Consider the following 20,890-nt stretch of genomic DNA (forward strand, 5'->3'; position numbering starts at 1 on the left):
TCCTCTAATAAATACATGGAATTCTATAGAATTTTTTGAGTTTGTCGACAGACGGCGTTCGAACAGCAGCTCCACGGAAAAAGTTTGCCAACAAACATAATCGTATTCCATAATTGGATACGGCTAATTATTCCAATTTATATCGAAATCAAAGTTTATAAAACGCAAAAAAATGCAGCTAACAGGTGGCCGAACAGGTTTTCTGGCCCTCTTTGTTCTCGGCCTGCTGAGCTGCGTGTCCGCCTACAATTATCTGGTGGTGCTCCATACTGCCGCACGCTCCCACTACCACGTGGGATCGGCACTGGCCAAAGGGTTGGCCGGTGCCGGCCACCAGGTCACCCTGGTATCGCCCTTTGAACTGAAGAAACCGATCAAAAACATTAAAGATGTGACGGTGAAGGCTATTTTAAACGTCATGCAGGGTAAGTTTTAATTGACAATTGAGTGTGTTAAGAATATGAGGTGCAAATTGAACTTGTTGAAAAAATAAAATTAGAAGACAACAATTTTCACGTGAATAAAAAATAAACAAATAATATAGTATTCATGTCAGTGCAATATAATTGCATTATCATGACTAAGAGTGAACATTATCAAACTACATCGAAAATAAATTCCTAGATTTATAGAAATTATACCTTTTATACTAAAGCAAACACAGTGATTTCTTTTCATCGCAACTGACATAATGCATTTCTTTATACTTTTATTACACTAAAAAAAATATATTTAAAAGAGCTAGCCAATATGTATTATTTAACTATTACGCAATAATAACCTTAGTCAATAAAAAAATACGACTGGTTTTACTATAATCTCGTTTGTTATCAAGTAAATTATAAAAAGAAAAAAATTGTTAGTAGAAAGTTCAATCAAGGGGCTTATACGATAAAAGGAACTCGTAATTTCTGACGATTAATATACTTTTTCCATTACTTTATTTTAAATTCTAGGCCGTATTTCCAATCTTTTGGAATCCTCAAAAGCACCCATAATTAAACAGATTCTTGAATTCCACAACATGGGCTTGGAAATTACGGAAGTTCTATTGGGTGATCCCGCTGTGGTCGAGCTTATGAAATCTAATCAGACCTACGATGCCGTCATATCAGAGGTGTTCCTCAACGAAGCGCACTTTGGATTGGCGGAGCACTTCAACGCTCCACTAATAGGGCTGGGAACATTTGGGGCCATCAGCTGGAACACGGATCTGGTGAGATTTTCTTGAATGATATTCATTTGAACAGTTTATAATTCTCAACAATCAACTTAGGTTGGCTCTCCTTCACCACCATCGTATATTCCTCATGCCCTGCTGAAATTCAGTGACCATATGTCTCTCGTCGAACGAATCGGAAACCTTGCCTTTGTCACCTACGAGTATTTGTTTTTGAACTATTTCTACCTGCCCCACCAGGAGGCTCTCTACCAGAAGTTCTTCCCCAACAACAAGCAGAATTTCTACGATATGAGAAAGAACACAGCTTTGGTGCTTCTGAACCAGCATGTATCCCTTAGTTTTCCACGTCCCTATTCCCCCAACATGATCGAAGTAGGCGGCATGCACATCAACCGGAAAAGGCAACCCCTTCCCAAGGACATTGAAGAGTTCATCGAGGGAGCGGAGCACGGAGTCATATACTTCTCGATGGGATCCAACCTTAAGAGCAAAACACTGCCTCTGGAGAAGCGCCAGGCTCTCATCGATACTTTCGCGCAACTGAAACAGCGCGTGCTTTGGAAGTTTGAGGATCCCAACCTGCCCGGTAAACCCGATAATGTGTTTATCTCAGACTGGTTCCCGCAGGACGACATTCTTGCTCATGAGAAAGTCCTTGCCTTCATTACCCACGGAGGTCTCCTCAGTACGACCGAGTCCATCTACCACCGCAAGCCTTTCGTGGGAATTCCGATTTTCGGAGATCAGTTCCTGAACATGGCTCGGGCTGAGCAAAACGGCTATGGAGTCACGGTCAACTACCAGGATTTGACAGCCTCAAACCTTTTATCGGCCATTCAACGCCTTCTTAACGACCCACTGGCCACCAAAAAGGTGCAGGACATGTCCGACAGGTATCGAGATCAGCTAGAAACTCCTCTTGAACGAGCTGTTTTCTGGGTGGAGCATGTGAGTCGCCATAAGGGCGCCAAGTACCTAAGGAGCGCCTCACAGGATCTGAACTTTGTCCAGTACCACAATCTGGATGCCATGCTGATCCTGTACGGCGGCATTATTTTCGTCCTGTATTGCCTGTTCAAGCTGATTGGCTTTCTCTTCCGACTGCTGCAGGAATTGTTTATCAAAAAGGAAACTCCAAAGTCGAAAACAAAAGTTAAGAAAAACTAGATGACTTTCCGGCTATTGATAGAAAAAGTCTTTTATAACAATTATAGAGATGCCTACATATATAATAAGTATTTGTGTATATTTATTGTTGGTGCTGTTCAATTTATTCAGGTTTTTTTGTTAGCTAGTAGATTTTATAAAAGATGAGATATTAATAAATCAAATTCATTTTAAACAGAAAATATTTTTAGTAACTTAGCTTAAGTTGGTACTACCAAAAAATATGATTTAACGAAACCAAATATATGTACAAACTTTCCACTAATCCCAAAGTTTAATTGTGGCTAAGGAAGGCGATAAAAACAAAATTTCTATGCCGCTGTTAGGAAGATAAGAAATGCAGCTTGGCCAAAATCTTCAAAATTTAATTTTAATCTAAGCAGAATTTGATAAGTTTGTTGCTGGGCGTAAAAGTGACTGGTTCTAAAAAAAATTATCAACCTAAAACGCATAAAAAAATCTTCTAAATGGTTTAATTTCTTTGTTCGGTTTGTATTTCATGCTCAAGCAGTGTATGATTAGTTAGTGTCTGAAAGTGAAAGTGACTGGTTCTAAAGGAAATAATCAACCTGAAATGCGCCGAAAAAGTCTCCAATATGGTTTTATTTCTTTGTTCTGCTTTCATTTTCTTGCACAAGCTTCTGGTTACAATTACCTGGTAGTGTCCCCCTCTGCTGCCAGCTCCCATTACCATGTGGGATTTTCGTTGGTTAAAGGTCTAGCCAATGCAGGGCACAATATAACCCTAATTTCGGCATTCGAGCAAAAGAATCCTGTTGAAAACATTAGGGACGTTACGGCACTTGGCATACATAAGGCAATGGAAGGTACAACAAGTACCTGATTTTTAAATTTATTTGAGTGTTTTAATATTATAACTTTTTTTTTAGAACATGTGAGGAATCTTGTGAAAAATTCTAATAGGACGTGGTCTCATCCCTTGGATTTATACAACATGGGCCTCAAAATTACAGAAGCTTTGCTGAATGATAGCTCGGTGTTGGAACTAGTGCAATCAAATCAGACCTTTGATGCTGTGATTGCTGAGGTATTTCTGAACGAAGCTCAGTTGGGACTGGCCGAGCACTTCAAGGCTCCGCTCATAGCTTTGAGTGCGGTTGGGGCCATGCCAGCTCACGCAGACCTGGTGAGTTTGTCGCAGAATGTTTAAAATAAACTAAAAAATAATAAACAATTATTTGAAGGTTGGAACTCCTTTTACGTCCTCGTATATACCGCATGCCCTACTTCATTTTACCGACCACATGAACCTATGGGAGCGATTGGTCAACTTTGTCTTTGTGACTTTTTCTTATAGCCTCCATAACTTTTTCGTATTGCCCCAACAGAAAACCCTTTACCGTAAATATTTTCCTAAAAATGAACTGGACTTCTACGAGATGCGCAGGAATACAGATCTAGTTCTCGTCAACGAGCATGCATCCCTTCTTTATCCCAGACCATTTGCCCCGAACATGATCCCAGTGGGTGGAATGCACATCAATCGCCAACCACCACAACCACTGCCCGAGAATATTCGTCAGTTTATTGAAGAAGCCGAGCATGGAGTGATTTATTGCTCACTGGGCTCCAATGTTAAAAGTAAAACTCTGCCATTGGAAAAGCGTCAAGCCTTTTTGGAAACTTTTAGCAAACTAAAGCAGCGAATTTTGTGGAAGTTTGAAGATTCTGATCTGCCTGGAAGACCGGATAACGTTTTTATATCTGACTGGTTCCCGCAGGACGACATTCTGGCTAATGATAAGGTTATTGCCTTCATCACCCATGGAGGTCGGCTGAGCATTATGGAGTCCATTTACCATGGCAAGCCGGTAGTGGGAATTCCATTGTTTGGTGACCAATTCATGATTATAGCGAAAGTGGAGAAAAGTGGCATGGGAATCACACTTAAGTACGAGGATCTAAAAGGTGACAACCTTCTGGCTGCCACTAAGCGTCTCCTCCAGGATCCAAAGTTCGCTCGGAATGTCCGCGATATGTCCGAGAAGTTTCAGGATCAGCCGGAAACTCCTCTGGAGCGTGCTGTCTGGTGGGTGGAACACGTCACCCGGCACAAGGGAGCCAAATACCTTAAGAGTGCCGCACAGGAACTCAACTTTTTCCAGTACCACAGCCTGGATATTTTGCTAATTCTCTTCAGTGGACTTTTTGTCATTATTTATTTGCCAATCAAAATATTTTTATGGCTTTTAAAGCGCTTTTATCAACTATTTTTAAAGAAAACATTTAAAAAAGCACCAAAAATTAAACAAAATTAATATAATTGTAAATAAATGCGAAAAAAATTCAAAAAGCGGTTATTTTTTATTTAAAAGTCTACCGTTTTATATCAAGTATATGAATTGGCTAGTTTTATAACCATTTGATATTTCTGAACAAGCTCATGGAAATTCCATTGGATTTTTTGGCGGGGTGTGCGGTTGGTTTCAGCCTGCGGCTAGAAACTTGTAAACTAAAATGAAAAATATTGTGAACTTCTATCGAAAAAATATTTTTCTCTTTCTCATCCTACTTTGTTTTGTTTCTTTGTTGATTTTACTACTTTTTGCGGACCTTTTGTGAGGAATGTTCTTCCTCCATGGAAGGCCATGTTCTTCCAAATGTTTGTTACTATTTTTATTTTCAAAAAAATAACTTCAAAATAAATGAAAGAGAAGAGTTGTTTCATTACGTTCTTATACAAAGTACAGGTTAAAAAGCGCATTTTATATTTGATGAAAACCTAGTACAATATTCACCAATATAGTTGATATAATTATATTCAAATTTCAATGATAAAGAAACTCCCAAATGCCCTTTAACAGGGTATTCGTCCTTTGTTGGATCCTATTTTCTCCTCTCTTCGTGTTGCAAGTTGCACATAGTTAACGCTTCAGTTGTAAAAATGCCCATCAGCGCGTTCAAATTTTTAACAGCACCACCACCGAAGTTGCCACTCTTCCGCCCACTGCCACTCCCACAAACGCCTTCGGCTGAATGCTTTTATTTTCCTTGCCGTGCATCCTCCGCTTAGTTTCCATCCGCCATTCCTCATCCCAGTCCTTGAGCCGGCAAAAGGCGTGTAAAACTTTTAGCACAACTTATTGAAACTGTTTTGGGCCATGGCCACGCTGCTGGAAAATCAGCGGAAATGTTGGCGGCTTTAATGCCAACCAGGCTTAAATGTGCATTCAAGTTCGTAGTGAGGGGGCCGAGTGTTTTTCGTAAGAAATATAACGAAAGATATATTATATTCATTTGTATATGTATAGAAACTTAGGGTTATTTAAGATTCAAGCAATCTAAAATAGAGATCCACCAGATGGGAAAATTTGCTTAGATTAATTGATTCAACTGAAAACGAAATATGTTTGAAGCGACGAGATTAGAATCCAAATAAATTATTATTATAAGTTTCTTCTTAATTATACGAGTACCACCCGAAACCTCATATTAATTTTCATTTAAAAAAAAAATATTTCCAGTGTCTAGTCAAGCTTTTTTTTAGGCCGAATTTTATAAATTCCGACTCCTTTGTCTCAAGACAACTATTCCGCTGAACAGTATCGTAATCTATATATATTTAATCATCAAGCTTGAACTCGTTATTATGCCAGATCAGTTTACTGTCATTGCGGGAAAAAACCCAAGAACAAAAATTCAGCAGACCAATCGGTATAAAAGTCCCCACAAAATGTTATACAATTCAGTTTAGTGAAGGCGTAGAGATGATCAAGTGGATTTTAGCTACATGGCTGGTGCTGCAGGCCAGTTCATCGGTCTTCTCCATAGAAGTAGACACCGACCTGGGACGCGTAAGAGGTGCTAATCTGACTTCCAGATTGGGATTGCCCTTTCATGCCTTTCGAGGCATTCGGTATGCAAAGCCGCCTCTGGAAGAGCTGCGCTTTCTGAACCCCCAACCTGTTGAGGCCTGGAGTCCACTTTCGACGCCACCGAAGATGGGCCCATGTGTCCGCAACCGTGGGACAATATGACCGATGTGTCCGAGGACTGCCTGCGGCTCAATGTTTACACCAAGGACTTAAAAGCGCGTCGCCCAGTCATTGTTTTCTTGCATCCCGGAGGATTCTATGTGTTTTCAGGGCAAAGCAATTATTTGGCCGGACCAGAGCATTTTATGGATCGGGATTGCGTTTTGGTTTCAATCAACTATCGCCTAGGTAGCTTGGGCTTTCTGGCTACTGGAACTAAGGACGCTCCTGGCAATGCAGGACTCAAAGATCAAGTTCAAGCTCTTCGTTGGATACAAAAACACATCCATAGATTCGGCGGCGATCCAAATAAAGTGACCCTCTTAGGATACAGTGCCGGTAGTCTTAGTATTGGATTGCATATGCTTTCGCCAATGTCGCGAGGTCTTTTCCATCGAGGAATCTGCATGAGTGCCTCACCTTATGGTCCTCCTAAATACCACACCAATGACCTTCAGCTGGCAAAACGCCAGGCCAGACTTTTGAATTGTCCCCAGGAACCGATAAAGGAAATGGTAGAGTGTATGCGACAGAAATCCGCTTTGGATTATGTGAGCACCTACAACGGAATGTTCGATTTTGGCTGGAGTCCTGTGCTAAACTGGAGAATCGTAGTCGAAGAGGACTTTGGCCAGGAAAGGTATATTATCGAGGATCCATTTAAAACTGCGCGACGTGGCGACTTCTATAAGGTGCCACTAATCACAGGGGTCACAGAGTTTGAATTTCTATCTGGAGCGTTCTGTAAGTTTTAGGACAATTTTTACTTTAGCTTCAAGCTTTATGAAGTTTAAATTCAATTTCCATAGTTGATCTACGCAATGAGAGCATTATAAGCAACTATAACAAGGACTGGGAACACTATGCTTCAATCTCTCTGCTTCTGGAACGGGGCACGAACCATTCGCGATATGCGACTCGCGTTTTTAGGGAGAAATACCTACCGGAGAGCCTCGATAAACTGGAGTATCCCAAGTCCCTGAACGGCTTCGGCAAGCTTGTGAGCGACGCTCTAATTAATGTGGCAACCGATCGCTTTTTGCGGCTTTTGTCCCCTCATACTCCCATTTATGCCTACTACTTCCGCTACAAGGGCAGGTATAGTTTTCTCAAAAACCCAGACAACCAACAAGCAATGGGTAAGCAACTAACATTAAGACATCTATAAACGTGGGTAAAATTGCTTAATATTTTTAGGTCCTGTTCACCATGATGAGCTCTTGTATTTATTCCACGTGGGACTAATAAGTCCTCTGTCCAAGCCAGATGATCCTGAGAGTTTCATGATTGAGCGAATGACGCGAATGTGGCTCGAATTTGCTGAAAAAGGGTGAGTTGTATATTATCTATTAAGGCACGCAAGATATAAACCAACTTATGCTTTTTTTGTTTAGGAATCCTCACAACTCAAGCGATGAATACCTAAAGGACTTACACTGGCCTCTGTACAATTCCAAGGAAAAGGCGTACTTGGAAATCGACAACAAAGTTTCACCTAAGACTGGTGGCTTCCATCAGGAGCGATTTAGCATTTGGGATGAATTGTTTCCCCTTTCGAACTATTATTGAAACCTAACTTTTTTAAGTGAAATCAAAAATACAGATTATTTCAGCAACACTCTTTAATATCTGTCCAATTAGTCGGATTATTCTACTTCTTTAGCTGAAAATTCAAAGAAGAAGAGGAAAAAAATCATTTTAAAGACATCGTATCACTGCTCGCATTTCTCAAAAATTAACAAACAAATGGACAAAATGCTTGAATGCATAACTAGCAACCAGTGAACCAGTGAAAAGTCAACAATTTCTGCCAATTTAGGAATACACCTCGACTGGATTTGACTTGACTGAAAATAGAAGATTTTTCCAAACAAGTTGCCCGAAAGATGCAGTCAAGAGAAGTGCAAATTGCTTTACTCTCGATGTGTATTGATGGCAATTAAATTGTGATTACTAGGGAGAATTTTGGCATAGGCAAATACATAAATATTTTCTGCGATAATCATCAGCTCATTAAAAACGAGACGAACCACAAAACAGGACATCATTAAATTGCCTCTTCTTCATAATGACTGGGCATTTAAAGGGATCGGAAACGAGCCGATGCACGGGGGTCAGCAGATCCAACCCTAAATCGCATGAAATTATCTGCATTTGCATACCGACACAAAATACACCGAACTAATGGCACCGCCAGCCACACCACATTTATATAGCTCATGAATTTTTGATTACGCATTTGGCAATGCGGCCAAAAACGGCCAAAAGCAGCATAAGCCGTCGAGCCCCAATGAACCAAACCAAACCAATCCAACGGAAGTGACTCCATGCAATTTAATATTACGCATACGCAGCGTATGCAACTGATTGGCAGCGGTTAATAAATACGCACAAGCAGCGAATGCCACGCAAATATTTGTATGCGTATTCCATAATTCACTGGACGCCAATTGTGGAGCTTTGTCCGCGACCAGGATGGCATCGTTATATCATATATACAACTTATGTGTGGGGTAAATGTGCGCATCATAATATCCCATTATTTTGGTTGAACCTTCTGTGGTAAAAACAAACTGAAAGCCGTGGGGTGCCGCAAGCACAAAGTTTAAAGGTTAAATAAATGAACAGCGTTGAACCAAACACAAATTTCTAGGTATCTCTATTTTAAGCTTTGCTTAGCAGCTCTGTATTTACTTTTAATTTTTTTATCTTTCTTTTGCTTAGAGCTATCGCTTTTTTAATTTTTTCTTAATATTATTAGTACTTTTGGTAACTTTACGCGGACTAATACACATTTTCACACACAGAACTATGCAAATGACCACTATGCATAGAACTAATAAAATTCCACCAAACAATGTGCCCAATACATCCAGACTGTGATAAGTAAAGAAATCCAGTTTTCTGCCAGGGACTCGCATATGAGGCGCTCCTTTGTGGCGCAGGACGTAGTGAGTCCACCATATAGCCGTGTCCAGTGGGGACATGGGCTGGTCCTTATACCGGGCCGAGGTGGTCCTGACCTTATCATCGAAAGATTTCTCCGTAAGCAATCGAAGAATATTAGACTTAAGCTCCTCGGCTGTCACTTTCTTTAAATCCAAAGCCAAACCTAGACCTTGACGCATAACATACTCCATATTGCGGAATTGATCGTGGTAGAAGGGTAATCCCAATAAAGGCTTGCCGTAATGGATGCTCTCAATGGTGCTGAGCAAGCCTCCATGGGTGATAAAAAGCCTCACCTTTGTATGCGCCAAGATATCTTGTTGGGGGAACCATTTGCTAATAAAGACATTAGATGGCTTATCCGGGAGATTCTCTTCATTAAACTTCCAAAGTACCCGTTGCGGCAAACTTGAGAAAGCCTGAAGAATTACATTCCTTCGTTCCTCCGAAAACTCTGTGCTGTTAATATTGGTGCCCAGGGAAAAGTAAATTACGCCATCCTCCCCAGCTCCTTGGATGAATTCTTCCAAGTCCTTGGGCAGCGCTTGGGGTTCCTTCTGGACATGCATTCCTGCCACTTCAATTATATTTGGTACATAAGGTCTCGGTGGAGCCAAGGTAAAGTGCTGATTAACGAATATCAACGAAAAATCTGTAGACACATCCGATAAAGAACGTTTATCAGCGATATTTGGAAAATATTTTCGATAGAGGGCTTCATGTTTTGCCGCGTAACGCCACTTCCAATTGACCCAGGCGATAGACTGCTCCACAAAGTTGAACAGGCGCCCTCCGAATGTCTGGGTGTCTGGCAAACTAAATTTGTAAGATGGCGATTGCAGATAGGATAAGGGTGAAGGATTTCCCACCAATTCATCGATCTTCCAATCGGTTCCAAAGGGTGCTACTCCAATTATGGGAGCTTCAAAGTAGGCTGCCAAGCCATAAAAAGAATCCGACCGCCAAAGATCCACAACTATTAAGTCAAACTGGGCTTTTCCTGGTTTTAGAATTTCCCGCCGAACGGCATCGTTATTGAATACTTTTTTTGTAAGATTTACGCTATACTCATTGCAGATTTCAACAGCTTGCCAAGTGTTCATGGGAGTGGTTAATAATTTTATAATTTCTGAGAAAAAAATTTTAATTAAAATTTGTACACATTTTTTGTACTAAGACACTTACCCTCAATTCCTTCAAATACTTCTAGAATTGGAATATCTCGAAAATTTTTTACAGGCTCCTTTGATGGATACGCATTAATTGAGGTCACGTCATGGCCCAAAGAAGCCAAACTTTTCAGGTAAGGCAGGACATATATATAATGGGAAGTGCTTGGAAGAGGGAATAAAGCGAGGATACGTGCCGCTTCCAAAAATCCAGGTAGGATGCACAATACCACCCAAAACCATCTTAAAGCTAACATTTTTCCAACGGGCACGCGCTTCGACCGAGCTCAGACTACAGACTGAAGCCCTCACGTTAAAGACGATATATAAATTAATATGATAATAAAATCCGATAAGATTACAGCACACTATGCTGAACTATGGAAAACCATAAATCATAATATTTCCACATTGATTAGGTTAACTAACAGACTAGGAAGGGAAAGTACCTAACATGATTATGGTGTAAATCAGTAAACTTATATCTCCGTTGTCACATACACTTTTAGGAGCGTGTGATAACAAATGTTTATTCAAATTAGTGATACGGATGAATAAAGATAAGTATGAAATTTTTTCCAATTCCAGCTCCAAATTATTCAGCTTTATTTGAAGACACGTCAGGTTTGTTAGGTGTCGGTAGTGTCTGCAAACGATAGCTAGAGAAGACACGGCGGTACACATCGGGGCGAATTGAATGGACCCGAGAAAGAAGAAAGAAGATTTGGGGCTCATCATCCAACTGGAGCCACCTGAAGGCAAAAATTTCTTCACGGAAGGAAATTGTTTTTTTTTACGAGTTGGATTAAGAATTTGAAAAGTACCTGAAACCCTGTGTTTCTATCTTCAAAAACACGAAATTTGGGTCATTTCCGATCGTTCAGTTATATGGCAGCTATAAGATATAGTCGGCCGATCCTTATGAAATTTGGCATGTCGTAATGTTTTGCCAAAGATAGCTCTCGTGTCAAATTTGAACTCTCTAACTCTAAAAACACCAAAGTTATACCATTTCCGATCAATCAGTTATATGGCAGCTATAGGATATAGTCGGCCGATCCGGGCCGTTCCGAATTATATACTGCGTGCAAAGGAAAGAAGGATGTGTGCAAAGTTTCAAGACGATAGCTTCGAAACTGAGAGACTAGTTCGCATAGAAACGGACAGACAGACAGACGGACAGACAGACGGACAGACGGACATGCTCATATCAACTCAGGAGGTGATCCTGATCAAGAATATATATACTTTAAAGGGTCGGAGATGTCTCCTTCACTGCGTTGCACACTTTTGGACAAAATTATAATACCCACTGCAAGGGTATAAAAACACAAAATTACATTTCACAATAAAATTTAATAAAGCCTAATGAGATTTCTGTTTTTTCTTGGAGCTTCCAAAACCAGCGAGCTTGATACCCTTGAAAAACAAGGCCAACACGACTACTAGAAGCAGAAGAGCTCCTCCCATAAGAGTACCGATCACGTCCAAGCTGTGATAGGCAAAGAAGCCCAGATCCTGGCCAGCCACCCTCATGTGATAGGCTCCCTTGTGCCGCAAGACGTACTCCGTCCACCAAATAGCTGTTTCCAGAGGGGTCATCGGTTGGTCCCGATACCGATCGGACATCTGTTTGGCCGTGTCCGCAAACTGGCTTTCGTTTACCAATCTTTCGATGGTTTCCTTGAACTCCTGCTGCGTCATTGTCTTGTGGTCTAGTCCCAGTCCAAATCCAGCCTGTGTTGCTCTTTTCACATTCAGGAATTGATCGTAGAAAAATGGGAGTCCCAGGACCGGCTTGCCGTGGTGGATGCTCTCGATGGTGCTTAGCAACCCACCATGTGTGATGAAGAGCTTAACGTTGGGATGGGCCAGAATGTCCGGTTGGGGAAACCATTTGCTAATGAACACGTTCGACGGCTTACCCGGCAGCTGGTCCTCCTCGAATTTCCAAAGGACTCGCTGTGGAAGACTGGCAAAAGTTTTTAAGATTATTTCTCTTCTCTCTGCGGGCAAGTCCTTGCTCTTAACATTAGACCCCAAGGAGAAGTAGATAACCCCTGCCTTGCCGGCGCCCTGAATAAAATCTTCCAAGTCCTTGGGCAAGGGAGCCGGCTTGTGGGATATATGCAGGCCGCCCACCTGGATCATGTTCGGAACGTATGGTCGAGGAAAACTCAGAGAGAAGTGCTGATTGAGCAGCACCAGTGAAAAGTTCCTATTTAAGTCCGACAATGGAACCCTCTTGGAAGCCTCGGGAAAGTATTTCGCGTACATCGCCTCCTGCTCCGGCATGTGCACATATTTGTAGTTTAACCATGCTACTGTAGTATCCACAAAATTGGTAACACGCTCCTTGAAACTCATTCGGTCTGTAAAGCCCGCAGTCACGAGGGGAGTGTATGACATTGGAGATACATTGCCCACCAGCTCATCGATATTCCAGTCAGTGCCGAAGGTCGAGAGACCTATGATTGGGGCATTGAAGTGGGATGCGAATCCATAATAGGCATCTGATCTAATAGCCTCTACGATTATCAAGTCGAAGTGATCCTTTCCAGGTGGCAGGAGCGACTCATTCACCTCTTTGTTTGTCAAAACAGCTCTCGTTACGCTGACAAAAAATTTGTTAATAAAATTATTCTCCTGCCACAAGTTCATTGGCTGATTCAAGTCTTTAATTAGCTCTATAAAATTAAAAATGAATAATTTTAGATCTAAAAAATGTGTTACTTGACTTGCCATTGTAGTTTTCAAACACCTCGAGTATTGGAACATCGCGGAAGTTTTTCAAAGGCTTCTTCTGAGGAAAAGCATTAATCGAGGTCACCTCGTGTCCCCGAGCGGCAAGTTCTTTTAGATATGGGAGCACATTTATGTACTGCGACGGTCCTGGGAATGGGAACACGGCCAGAATCCTTGCTGCCTCCAGGCACACAGGAAATAGCAACACTAAAATTGCACTTAATTTCAAAGGTAGCATCTCGCCAGCCGTCTCTGAACATAAGCTATCAACTGAGTGGAAAAAACTGTCCTATGAATTTCACCTTCTATTAGATAACGCCACCGACAAGACACGCAATAAAAATTCTCGACAGATGCGATTACAATAATTTAGTAGGCAATCCACATTTACTTGACGCTCCCAATCACTTCCTTATATACTTAACCCCTTAAAAAGTATTATTATTATTATAGTTTGTGGAGTTTGTTTTACTTTTTTATTAAAATATTTTGAGTAGAAAGTTAAAAATTGGCAGTAAAATCAGTAAAAAATACACTAATTACATTTTTTTTTAATTTGAGAACATTTGTTTTAAATTTTCCTAAGTGTAAATACATTAAGCAATCTTTATTAACTAACTGAATGCCAAGAGTTTATGCGTTCAAAAAATGGTTGTTAAGCTTATCTGATCAGTTAGGCGAAGTTATCTTATAAAACAGGGACCGTAAACATTATGAGTTTTATTTTAAAAATCATAACAATAATCATTATTTACGGTCCCTGAAATAAAACAATCTTTGTTCTAATTTTGAAAAAGACAATGCATGTTTGCACATTTCCCGTTCTTTTAAAATTACGGGAAAAAAGAAAATTCAATGATTTTGTTAAAAATAACATTTATTTAATATAATTTTTATTTTAATAGGTGGGTTGTTATACACAATTTTCCGAAATCAAAACATATAATCTCAACTAGTTTCGTTTATACTATGCTAGGGTTAAAAAACATAAAAAACGATCAGTGCGGCATGAACTATAGTCAGCTTAATAACCTTAATTGGTTACTGTGTCTTCAATTTGTTCGCCCGATCTCGACGTTTGGCGATTACGTAACAAAGGCCCCTGAATAGAAGCTTCAGAGCAATTGCAAAGCTCAGTAGCAAGGCAAGCGCGGCTGCGATGAGTAGGCCCCAGGTATCCAATCCGTGGAACTGCACAAAACTCAGATCCCGGGAGGCACACCTCATATGGGTGGCGCCATCATTTCGTAGTACATATTCCGTCCACCAGATGGCGCGTTCCAGGGCGGTCTCCTTTTGGTCGCGGAATAACCTAGACTTGGTCTGAGCCGCTTTGGCATAGCTGGGATTCTCCAGAAGCTCCTGTATCAACGGAATCAGAACTGTGGCATTCGAAGTCCACAAATCGGCACTTAGACCATAGCCCGCCTGCTTGGCCCTCTGGATATTTAAGTGCTGATCGTAAAAAACTGGCAGTCCCAAAACTGGTTTTCCGAAATATATGCTCTCGATGGTGCTCAATAATCCGCCGTGGGTAACGAAAAGCTTTACGTTCGGATGGGCCAGAATATCAGGTTGAGGAAACCACTTGCTAATGAAAACGTTAGCCGGTTTATCGGACAGCTGATCGTCCTCGAATTTCCATAGGATACTTTGAGGCAAGCTGGCAAAGGTTTCCATCAGAGCTTGGCGAACAGACGGCGGCAGATCCTTGCTATTAATGTTCGAGCCCATCGAAAAGTATATTACTCCCTTAGTGGCTTGGCTGACGAAATCCGACAATTCCTGGGGCAGAGGTTGCACTTTACGTTGCTGCTGCAGATGAAGACCTCCCACTTCGATCATATTCGGCAGATAGGGACGCGGATAGCTAAGTGAAAAGTGCTGGCCCATCAGAACCAGAGAGAAGCTATCCATAATCTCCTCTAGAGACTGCTTCGACTCTGGAAAGTATTTTCTAAGTAGGTCTCTTTGAGTTGGCAAGTGAACAACCCGCTTATGCACCCAAAGGAGCAAGGCATCCCAAAGATTCCAGAAGCGTTCATCGAAACTCATTCGTTCGGTTCGCGATGACAAGAGCATAGGGTTGTAGGAAAGGGGCGAGATATTGCCCATTAGTTCGTCAATATGTCGATCCGTTCCATAGGATGAAATTCCCATAGTCAGGGCTCCAAAGTGCTGGGCTAATCCAAAGAGAGCCTCGTTTTGGACCGTTTCGAACACGACAAGGTCAAAGTTCTCGTCGCTGTCCAGCAGCTCCTTCACAGCCGGATCATCCAGTATGCAAGTGGTTAGAAGATTGATGAATTCCGTAGTCATAGTCAGCATTTTCCATTGGCTAGTGGGTGTATTGTACATGATACTGTTAAAAGCTGAAAGTATAATTATTTAATTAATTGTTTCTATTTTAAAATACTTGAAATTACTGCATAGCTTGTGAAATAATTAAGTTCAATGGAACTATCTAATCGTAAACTCTATAATAATATTCAATCATATTGTTACCTGCCATCAATTCGTGTATCTTTTTTGCACCAATTACTCGAAAATTGGGTTCAATTTTGTCGCTACCGAAGGTGTTGATTACGGTGACATTGTGTCCACGTCGGGATAGCTCCTTGAGGTACTGTTCGGCGAAAATATACTGAGATCGACCGGGAAAGGGAAACACGGCCAGAATGCGGGAACTTTGAACCTTTTCATCGGCATTTGCACTCAAAACAAGCACCAGGCCAACCAACAACAGGCCGATACCAGCTCCATAACACGGAATTCGCATTTCAACCGATTCGCTGACAAACAGCAACTAATCGGCTACAAAAAGTTGGCCATAATTATCTGTGAGTGCCCATTTATTTACTCGCATACCCAGAGACTTTACGCTCACACTTTTTAATCAAAATTCACTGGAGCGAGACAGAAGCATTGTTTTTATGTACAACGATTTTTTGTTATTTTCTACACATTTAAACTAAAAAATTTAAACTTATGCGCATATATTTTTTTTGCGTCACCGGCTTGCCTTAGACAACTTTGTTGATTGTTTACATACAACTCTCAGTTGTTATGCAACTATCTGTTTCTCTTGAATTTGTGTTATTCTCTTGAATAAAATCTAATCTGTGTTAAAACTCATTTGGTTTCTCTTTTCTTTTCTCTTAAATATCCTCCCATTCGATATTTTTTTATTCCAGCTATTAATTGTTGTATTTTAAACTTTGAACACACAAAAGGTACATCATATATCGTTTATTTTAGCATAGACTTCAGATAGACTTCAGAAATGTTCAAATTTTTAAAAGTATTTATTTATTATACAATTATTGTTATACATATATATCTAAGCATTAATTAAATACTTTTAACGAAAAACAAAATAATTTGAAGCGTATTAAAAATAAACTTAAGTACCGTTTTAACAATCTCAAATATCGAATAATTAAGATAAGATAAGGTATTACTGGGCTTATCATTAATGTCTCTACTGTAATCTAAGTATGACTAAAATAAGCAACAATTAAATGGAAGTACCAAATATTTTTCACTTCGAAGCTATTAATAAATATAATATTGATTTGTAAAATAGCTTATTTTTAAATAATACATCCGAATATACAATCATCCGAACTGTGGCAAAAAGCGCTTGGCAAATTTCACAAAATATTTGAGGTAACATCTCCCCTTGGAAAGGGCAAAGAAAACCGAAAAAACTGTAACAAATAATCGAAGTCCCAAAAATAGAAATTTGTCCAGGGAATAATATTCTGTAAATTTAATGTTCGAATTGGGTACCCGCATGTGTTTGGCTCCTTTGTAGCGCAGGATATACTCTGTCCAGTAGATGGCATTTTTCAAAGGATGTGTAGGCCGATCGCGAAACCTTTGGGATATGGCCAAGGCATTGTCCAAGAAGGCTGGATTGTTTATTAAGCTATCTATTGATCTCTTAAGCTCGTCACCACTAAAACTATTTATATTCATTACCAGGGCCATGCCGTCGTCCACCAAAACTTCAAAGTTCCGGAATTGATCAAAAAATAATGGAAGCCCCAAAAGTGGCTTTCCATAGTAGACGGCTTCCATTACGCTCAACATTCCTCCGTGACAAATAAAAATCTTTACATTCGGGTGGGCTAAAATGGCTAGCTGGGGCAGAAACTTCGCCATATAAACGTTTTGAGTTAAGTTTTCGAAAGGCTTCCCTTCGAATTTCCAAATAATACGCTGTGGTATAGACAGGAAGATCTCCAGAAACGTTTTCAATATTTCTGCTGGCAAATCCTTGCCCTTTAGTTCCACTCCCATTGAAAAATAAATCACTCCGTGTTCGGCCTCATCGATAAAAGCTTGTAGATCTCTTGGGAGCTTAGGAACTTCTTTTGGAATATGAAGGCCACCCACTTCGACTAATCCAGGAGCGTTCGGTCTGGCTCGGAACATGCTGAAGTGTTGGTTGAGTAGCATTAGGCAAAAACTATGCCGGATTTCCAAGAATGACTGATCCAGATGGCCAAAAAAATAATCGTGTACCATTTGAAGTTTTGGGATAAAAATCATTTCAAATAGCAGCCACTCCTCTGTAATGATGTACCAATTATAAAGGCGGGCCCAGATGCTGCCTGAGGTTTGAGTTTCCGCTGGCACTATTGGCTCTTCCACCACCGATACCCCATAGTCCTTTAGACGGTTGATATTCCAGTCTGCTCCACAGGTTGATATACCAATCAGCAATGCGTTAAAATGTTCAGCGAGGCCAAAGAGCAAGTCCGTATAGCCCGCTTCCAAAATGAGCAAATCGAATGTGACATTAGACTTCATCAGGGCCTGAACTTCCGGATTGAGAAGAACATTGAGTCCAGCTCTAATCATAATATTGGCTATGGAGTGCATTTCTGCCCATTTTCCTCCAGGAGAACCAACAAATAATTCAAAAATTACATCTTCAAAGTCTAAAATTTCATATAAATGTAAGTCACGAGAATTATTTCTCCATAAAAAGGTGGAGGAACCTCATACCTGAAATTACATTGTGATTATCCATTATCCGAATGGAAGTCACATTTACAATGGACATGCACTCCTCATAAGCCCGCACCACTGTAAGTTCGTGTCCGTGATCGACAAGTCCCTGGACATAGGGCGACATTAACGCGCACTGAGAATGTGAATCAAATGGGGCGATAAACAGGATCCGAGCAGCTTCTAGCCAACAGATCGCATTTATGACCGTGGGCCAGAAGAGCAACCATCGTCCCGGGGGAAACATTTCCATCCAGCGCCCAAATTACAACTGACTGCCAGAAAGAGCTGACGATTCGCATTTTGCTGATTAGATTGTCCCAATGAGAGTGTTGTACCCAACTGTTTATTCAGCCAATAAAAAATATATAAGCAGTATCAGTTCGGGCAGCGGCATGTGCGGTTGATTTGGATCTAGCAATGTCGAGGAGCCTTTCGGGTTTGCTGTTACCGACCCTTGTTCTCGTTTGCCTGCTAGAGCCTCGAATTGTAAAATCGGAGAACATACTGGGCATATTCTCATACACTTTCGGTTCATCATATCTTTTGATTGAGCCATATTTGAGGCACCTTGTCCAGCGGGGCCATCAGTTGACCATCATTTCCGCCGTCACCCACTTGCCGCACATTGAGGGTGCTCACCACATTCGCGTGGCCAGACTCGATCAGCAAATGCAAGGTAAGCATAAGAATATAGTTCCACTAATCGCAAATAATTATAAATTGTTGGTCATAGATCTCCTTGACTACGATTATGAATTCGAGCTAAGCAAGTGGATGGAGGCCCAGTTCGTCTCCGACTACTTTTTCAACTGTTCCAAGTTCATACTAGAGGATCCTGGTGTCCAGGAGTTGCTGCTCAACAAGAGTGCCGAATACTCGATGGTGATTTTGGAGGCTGCCCACACCGACGCCCTCTATGGATTTGCCCAGCACTTTAATGCTCCGCTGGTGGGCTTAGCCGCCTTTGGCTCGGCTTGGAATATTGACTTTTTGGCCGGCAACTCCGCCCCGAGTGTCTACGAGCCAATGTCAGCCTTGGGCTACTCGCCGGGGCTTAGTTTGCTGGAGAAGTGGTACAACCTGATTTTTATCACAGAAGAGCGCTTGGTAGAGCGTTTTGTCTACCTGCCGCGCCAAATCGATCTCTATAAAAAGTACTTTTCTGAGGGAGCTGGCAGTCTGCACGAAATCCGACGGAGGTTTTCCTTGATCTTGATCAATCAGCACTTTAGTCTGGGCCGGGTACGCAGTAATGTGCCCAACTTGGTGGAAGTGGCTGGAATGCACTTGGACGCACCGCCGGAGCCCTTAGACGATGAGCTGAGGGCTTTCATTGAGGGCGCGGAGCATGGAGTCATTTATTTTTCGATGGGTCTGCAGATGCTGGACAAGTGGCTGCCACCTGGACTGCCCGAGCTAATGATTAATTCCTTCAAGAGGCTCAAGCAACGTGTGATTTGGAAGCGGTTGGATAAGACGATCGCAAACAATACCAGGAATGTGTATGTCAGTGGTCTATTGCCCCAACGCGAAATACTCAACCACCCGAATGTGAAACTCTTCATCACCCACGGCGGGGTGCTAAGTATCATCGAGGCCGCTCATTATGCAGTGCCCATACTCTGCCTGCCCCTATTCTTCGATCAGTTCCAAAACACCAAGCGAATGGAGAAAATGGGAGTGGCCCGAAGCCTAGACATAACAGATATCTCCCAAGAAGTAGTTTTGCAGGCCATAGGGGATATGTTGAACACCAGCTCATACAAGCAGAGAGCTCTGGATTTGTCCGGGAGATTTCACGACCAGCCGATGTCCCCCATTGACACCGCCGTTTGGTGGACGGAGTACGTCCTGAGACACAAAGGAGCCGATCACATGCGAATCGCCGAGCAGGAAATGTCTCTCATGCAATACTACAATGTGGACATAATCTCTGTTCTATTCGGGCGCATTGGCTTCACTGCCCTCATCGTGATTGTCCTGGCTTGGAAACTGGTCTCCTTTGCCACCAGAAACCTGGAGTACAGGTTTAATCTGCCAATGGTAAGGTAATCTGCAATAAATATGCTCTCTACCCAAAAGAAAAAGCTATAAATGAACAAAAATGTAAATATTAATGTTGTTATCAATATATACTTTTGTTTTAAAAAGATTAAGCCCAATAAAACATTTCTATACATAAACAATAACCCAAATATTATTGGAAACATTTTTGCTCAAACTTTATTAGCTTATCTCTCGGCTTACCGACCGCGACCTTCCACCAACTTAAACTTGAACTCTAATAAACCCCAATCGTGAGTATCTTAAAAAAGTGTTTTTGTTTTTCTGTATTACACATTCCTATCAGTAGTGATAGTTTATTATCTAATCTTTCGGCTAAGTGACTAATGATTAGGTATATCAAATATGTCTAGTCCCAAATAAATTTTAAATTTGAAAGAAATGTCTAATTGATTCCTAGGAGTTCTAGATTTAAACACCAAAATATTGACTCGGAAAAGGCAGTAGACTGAAAAGAAAGTGACCTTCCCCACAATTGCCATGTATATTCTAATTAAAAAACTTTATTCTCCTTTTAGTCGTTATCTATCCGGACCCTTTTCCTTTTTATTTCTCTTTTTATTTTCTTTTTTTGGCCATAAACATAACCGCGCTCA

At 41.1% G+C, this 20,890-nt stretch overlaps 8 protein-coding genes across 8 annotated transcripts; 4 read left to right on the forward strand and 4 right to left on the reverse strand.

The window, feature by feature from the left end:
* Positions 1-38: 38 nt before the first annotated feature.
* Positions 39-2,797, forward strand: LOC108128548 (UDP-glycosyltransferase UGT5-like). Its single transcript, XM_017246225.3, has 3 exons — positions 39-425; positions 957-1,216; positions 1,277-2,797. Exons 1-3 carry the CDS (start codon positions 173-175, stop codon positions 2,348-2,350), a joined length of 1,587 nt encoding a protein of 528 aa, XP_017101714.2. The 5' UTR covers positions 39-172; the 3' UTR covers positions 2,351-2,797.
* Positions 2,798-2,886: 89 nt separating this feature from the next.
* Positions 2,887-4,629, forward strand: LOC108128524 (UDP-glycosyltransferase UGT5-like). The gene is made up of 3 exons (XM_017246203.3): positions 2,887-3,177; positions 3,241-3,497; positions 3,556-4,629. Exons 1-3 carry the CDS (start codon positions 2,925-2,927, stop codon positions 4,627-4,629), a joined length of 1,584 nt encoding a protein of 527 aa, XP_017101692.3. The 5' UTR covers positions 2,887-2,924.
* A 1,389-nt stretch (positions 4,630-6,018) lies between these two features.
* On the forward strand, positions 6,019-7,963 carry LOC108128539 (juvenile hormone esterase). The gene is given in 5 exon segments (XM_017246216.3): positions 6,019-6,292; positions 6,295-7,089; positions 7,155-7,484; positions 7,543-7,675; positions 7,740-7,963. Coding segments are annotated over 5 exon segments (1,647 nt in total). The 5' UTR covers positions 6,019-6,078; the 3' UTR covers positions 7,915-7,963.
* Positions 7,964-9,071: 1,108 nt separating this feature from the next.
* Positions 9,072-10,746, reverse strand: LOC108128576 (UDP-glycosyltransferase UGT5-like). The gene is made up of 2 exons (XM_017246253.2): positions 10,480-10,746; positions 9,072-10,423 (listed from the first exon to the last, which is right to left on the reverse strand). Exons 1-2 carry the CDS (start codon positions 10,718-10,720, stop codon positions 9,072-9,074), a joined length of 1,593 nt encoding a protein of 530 aa, XP_017101742.2. The 5' UTR covers positions 10,721-10,746.
* Positions 10,747-11,799: 1,053 nt separating this feature from the next.
* Ugt35B1 (UDP-glycosyltransferase family 35 member B1) lies at positions 11,800-13,481 on the reverse strand. The gene is made up of 2 exons (XM_017246232.3): positions 13,206-13,481; positions 11,800-13,150 (listed from the first exon to the last, which is right to left on the reverse strand). The coding sequence occupies exons 1-2, from the start codon at positions 13,444-13,446 to the stop codon at positions 11,829-11,831; spliced, it is 1,563 nt and encodes a 520-aa protein (XP_017101721.3). The 5' UTR covers positions 13,447-13,481; the 3' UTR covers positions 11,800-11,828.
* Positions 13,482-14,067: 586 nt separating this feature from the next.
* Ugt35A1 (UDP-glycosyltransferase family 35 member A1) lies at positions 14,068-16,007 on the reverse strand. Its single transcript, XM_070281944.1, has 2 exons — positions 15,714-16,007; positions 14,068-15,580 (listed from the first exon to the last, which is right to left on the reverse strand). Exons 1-2 carry the CDS (start codon positions 15,985-15,987, stop codon positions 14,250-14,252), a joined length of 1,605 nt encoding a protein of 534 aa, XP_070138045.1. The 5' UTR covers positions 15,988-16,007; the 3' UTR covers positions 14,068-14,249.
* Positions 16,008-16,826: 819 nt separating this feature from the next.
* On the reverse strand, positions 16,827-18,474 carry Ugt304A1 (UDP-glycosyltransferase family 304 member A1). Its single transcript, XM_017246815.2, has 2 exons — positions 18,225-18,474; positions 16,827-18,157 (listed from the first exon to the last, which is right to left on the reverse strand). The coding sequence occupies exons 1-2, from the start codon at positions 18,472-18,474 to the stop codon at positions 16,827-16,829; spliced, it is 1,581 nt and encodes a 526-aa protein (XP_017102304.2).
* Positions 18,475-18,647: 173 nt separating this feature from the next.
* Ugt303A1 (UDP-glycosyltransferase family 303 member A1) lies at positions 18,648-20,294 on the forward strand. Its single transcript, XM_017246255.3, has 2 exons — positions 18,648-18,906; positions 18,964-20,294. The coding sequence occupies exons 1-2, from the start codon at positions 18,648-18,650 to the stop codon at positions 20,280-20,282; spliced, it is 1,578 nt and encodes a 525-aa protein (XP_017101744.3). The 3' UTR covers positions 20,283-20,294.
* The last annotated feature ends 596 nt before the right edge of the window (positions 20,295-20,890 follow it).

Source organism: Drosophila bipectinata, chromosome 3R (assembly GCF_030179905.1).
Source record: "Drosophila bipectinata strain 14024-0381.07 chromosome 3R, DbipHiC1v2, whole genome shotgun sequence".
Lineage (NCBI taxonomy): Eukaryota > Metazoa > Arthropoda > Insecta > Diptera > Drosophilidae > Drosophila > Drosophila bipectinata.

Excerpts from the sequence above, each read along its gene's own strand:
- LOC108128548 (XM_017246225.3), top strand. The coding sequence starts at position 173 with ATGCAGCTAACAGGTGGCCGAACAGGTTTTCTGGCCCTCTTTGTTCTC. Across the intron at positions 426-956 it reads TATTTTAAACGTCATGCAGG|GCCGTATTTCCAATCTTTTG; the intron begins GTAAGTTTTAAT and ends TTTAAATTCTAG. Across the intron at positions 1,217-1,276 it reads TCAGCTGGAACACGGATCTG|GTTGGCTCTCCTTCACCACC; the intron begins GTGAGATTTTCT and ends CAATCAACTTAG.
- LOC108128524 (XM_017246203.3), top strand. The coding sequence starts at position 2,925 with ATGCGCCGAAAAAGTCTCCAATATGGTTTTATTTCTTTGTTCTGCTTT. Across the intron at positions 3,178-3,240 it reads CATACATAAGGCAATGGAAG|AACATGTGAGGAATCTTGTG; the intron begins GTACAACAAGTA and ends CTTTTTTTTTAG. Across the intron at positions 3,498-3,555 it reads TGCCAGCTCACGCAGACCTG|GTTGGAACTCCTTTTACGTC; the intron begins GTGAGTTTGTCG and ends AATTATTTGAAG.
- LOC108128576 (XM_017246253.2), bottom strand. The coding sequence starts at position 10,720 with ATGTTAGCTTTAAGATGGTTTTGGGTGGTATTGTGCATCCTACCTGGA. Across the intron at positions 10,424-10,479 it reads AGTATTTGAAGGAATTGAGG|AAATTATAAAATTATTAACC; the intron begins GTAAGTGTCTTA and ends TTTTTTTCTCAG.
- Ugt35B1 (XM_017246232.3), bottom strand. The coding sequence starts at position 13,446 with ATGCTACCTTTGAAATTAAGTGCAATTTTAGTGTTGCTATTTCCTGTG. Across the intron at positions 13,151-13,205 it reads GGTGTTTGAAAACTACAATG|AGCTAATTAAAGACTTGAAT; the intron begins GCAAGTCAAGTA and ends TTAATTTTATAG.
- Ugt35A1 (XM_070281944.1), bottom strand. The coding sequence starts at position 15,987 with ATGCGAATTCCGTGTTATGGAGCTGGTATCGGCCTGTTGTTGGTTGGC. Across the intron at positions 15,581-15,713 it reads GATACACGAATTGATGGCAG|CTTTTAACAGTATCATGTAC; the intron begins GTAACAATATGA and ends TTATACTTTCAG.
- Ugt304A1 (XM_017246815.2), bottom strand. The coding sequence starts at position 18,474 with ATGTTTCCCCCGGGACGATGGTTGCTCTTCTGGCCCACGGTCATAAAT. Across the intron at positions 18,158-18,224 it reads TAATCACAATGTAATTTCAG|ACTTTGAAGATGTAATTTTT; the intron begins GTATGAGGTTCC and ends ATGAAATTTTAG.
- Ugt303A1 (XM_017246255.3), top strand. The coding sequence starts at position 18,648 with ATGTCGAGGAGCCTTTCGGGTTTGCTGTTACCGACCCTTGTTCTCGTT. Across the intron at positions 18,907-18,963 it reads ACTCGATCAGCAAATGCAAG|ATCTCCTTGACTACGATTAT; the intron begins GTAAGCATAAGA and ends TGTTGGTCATAG.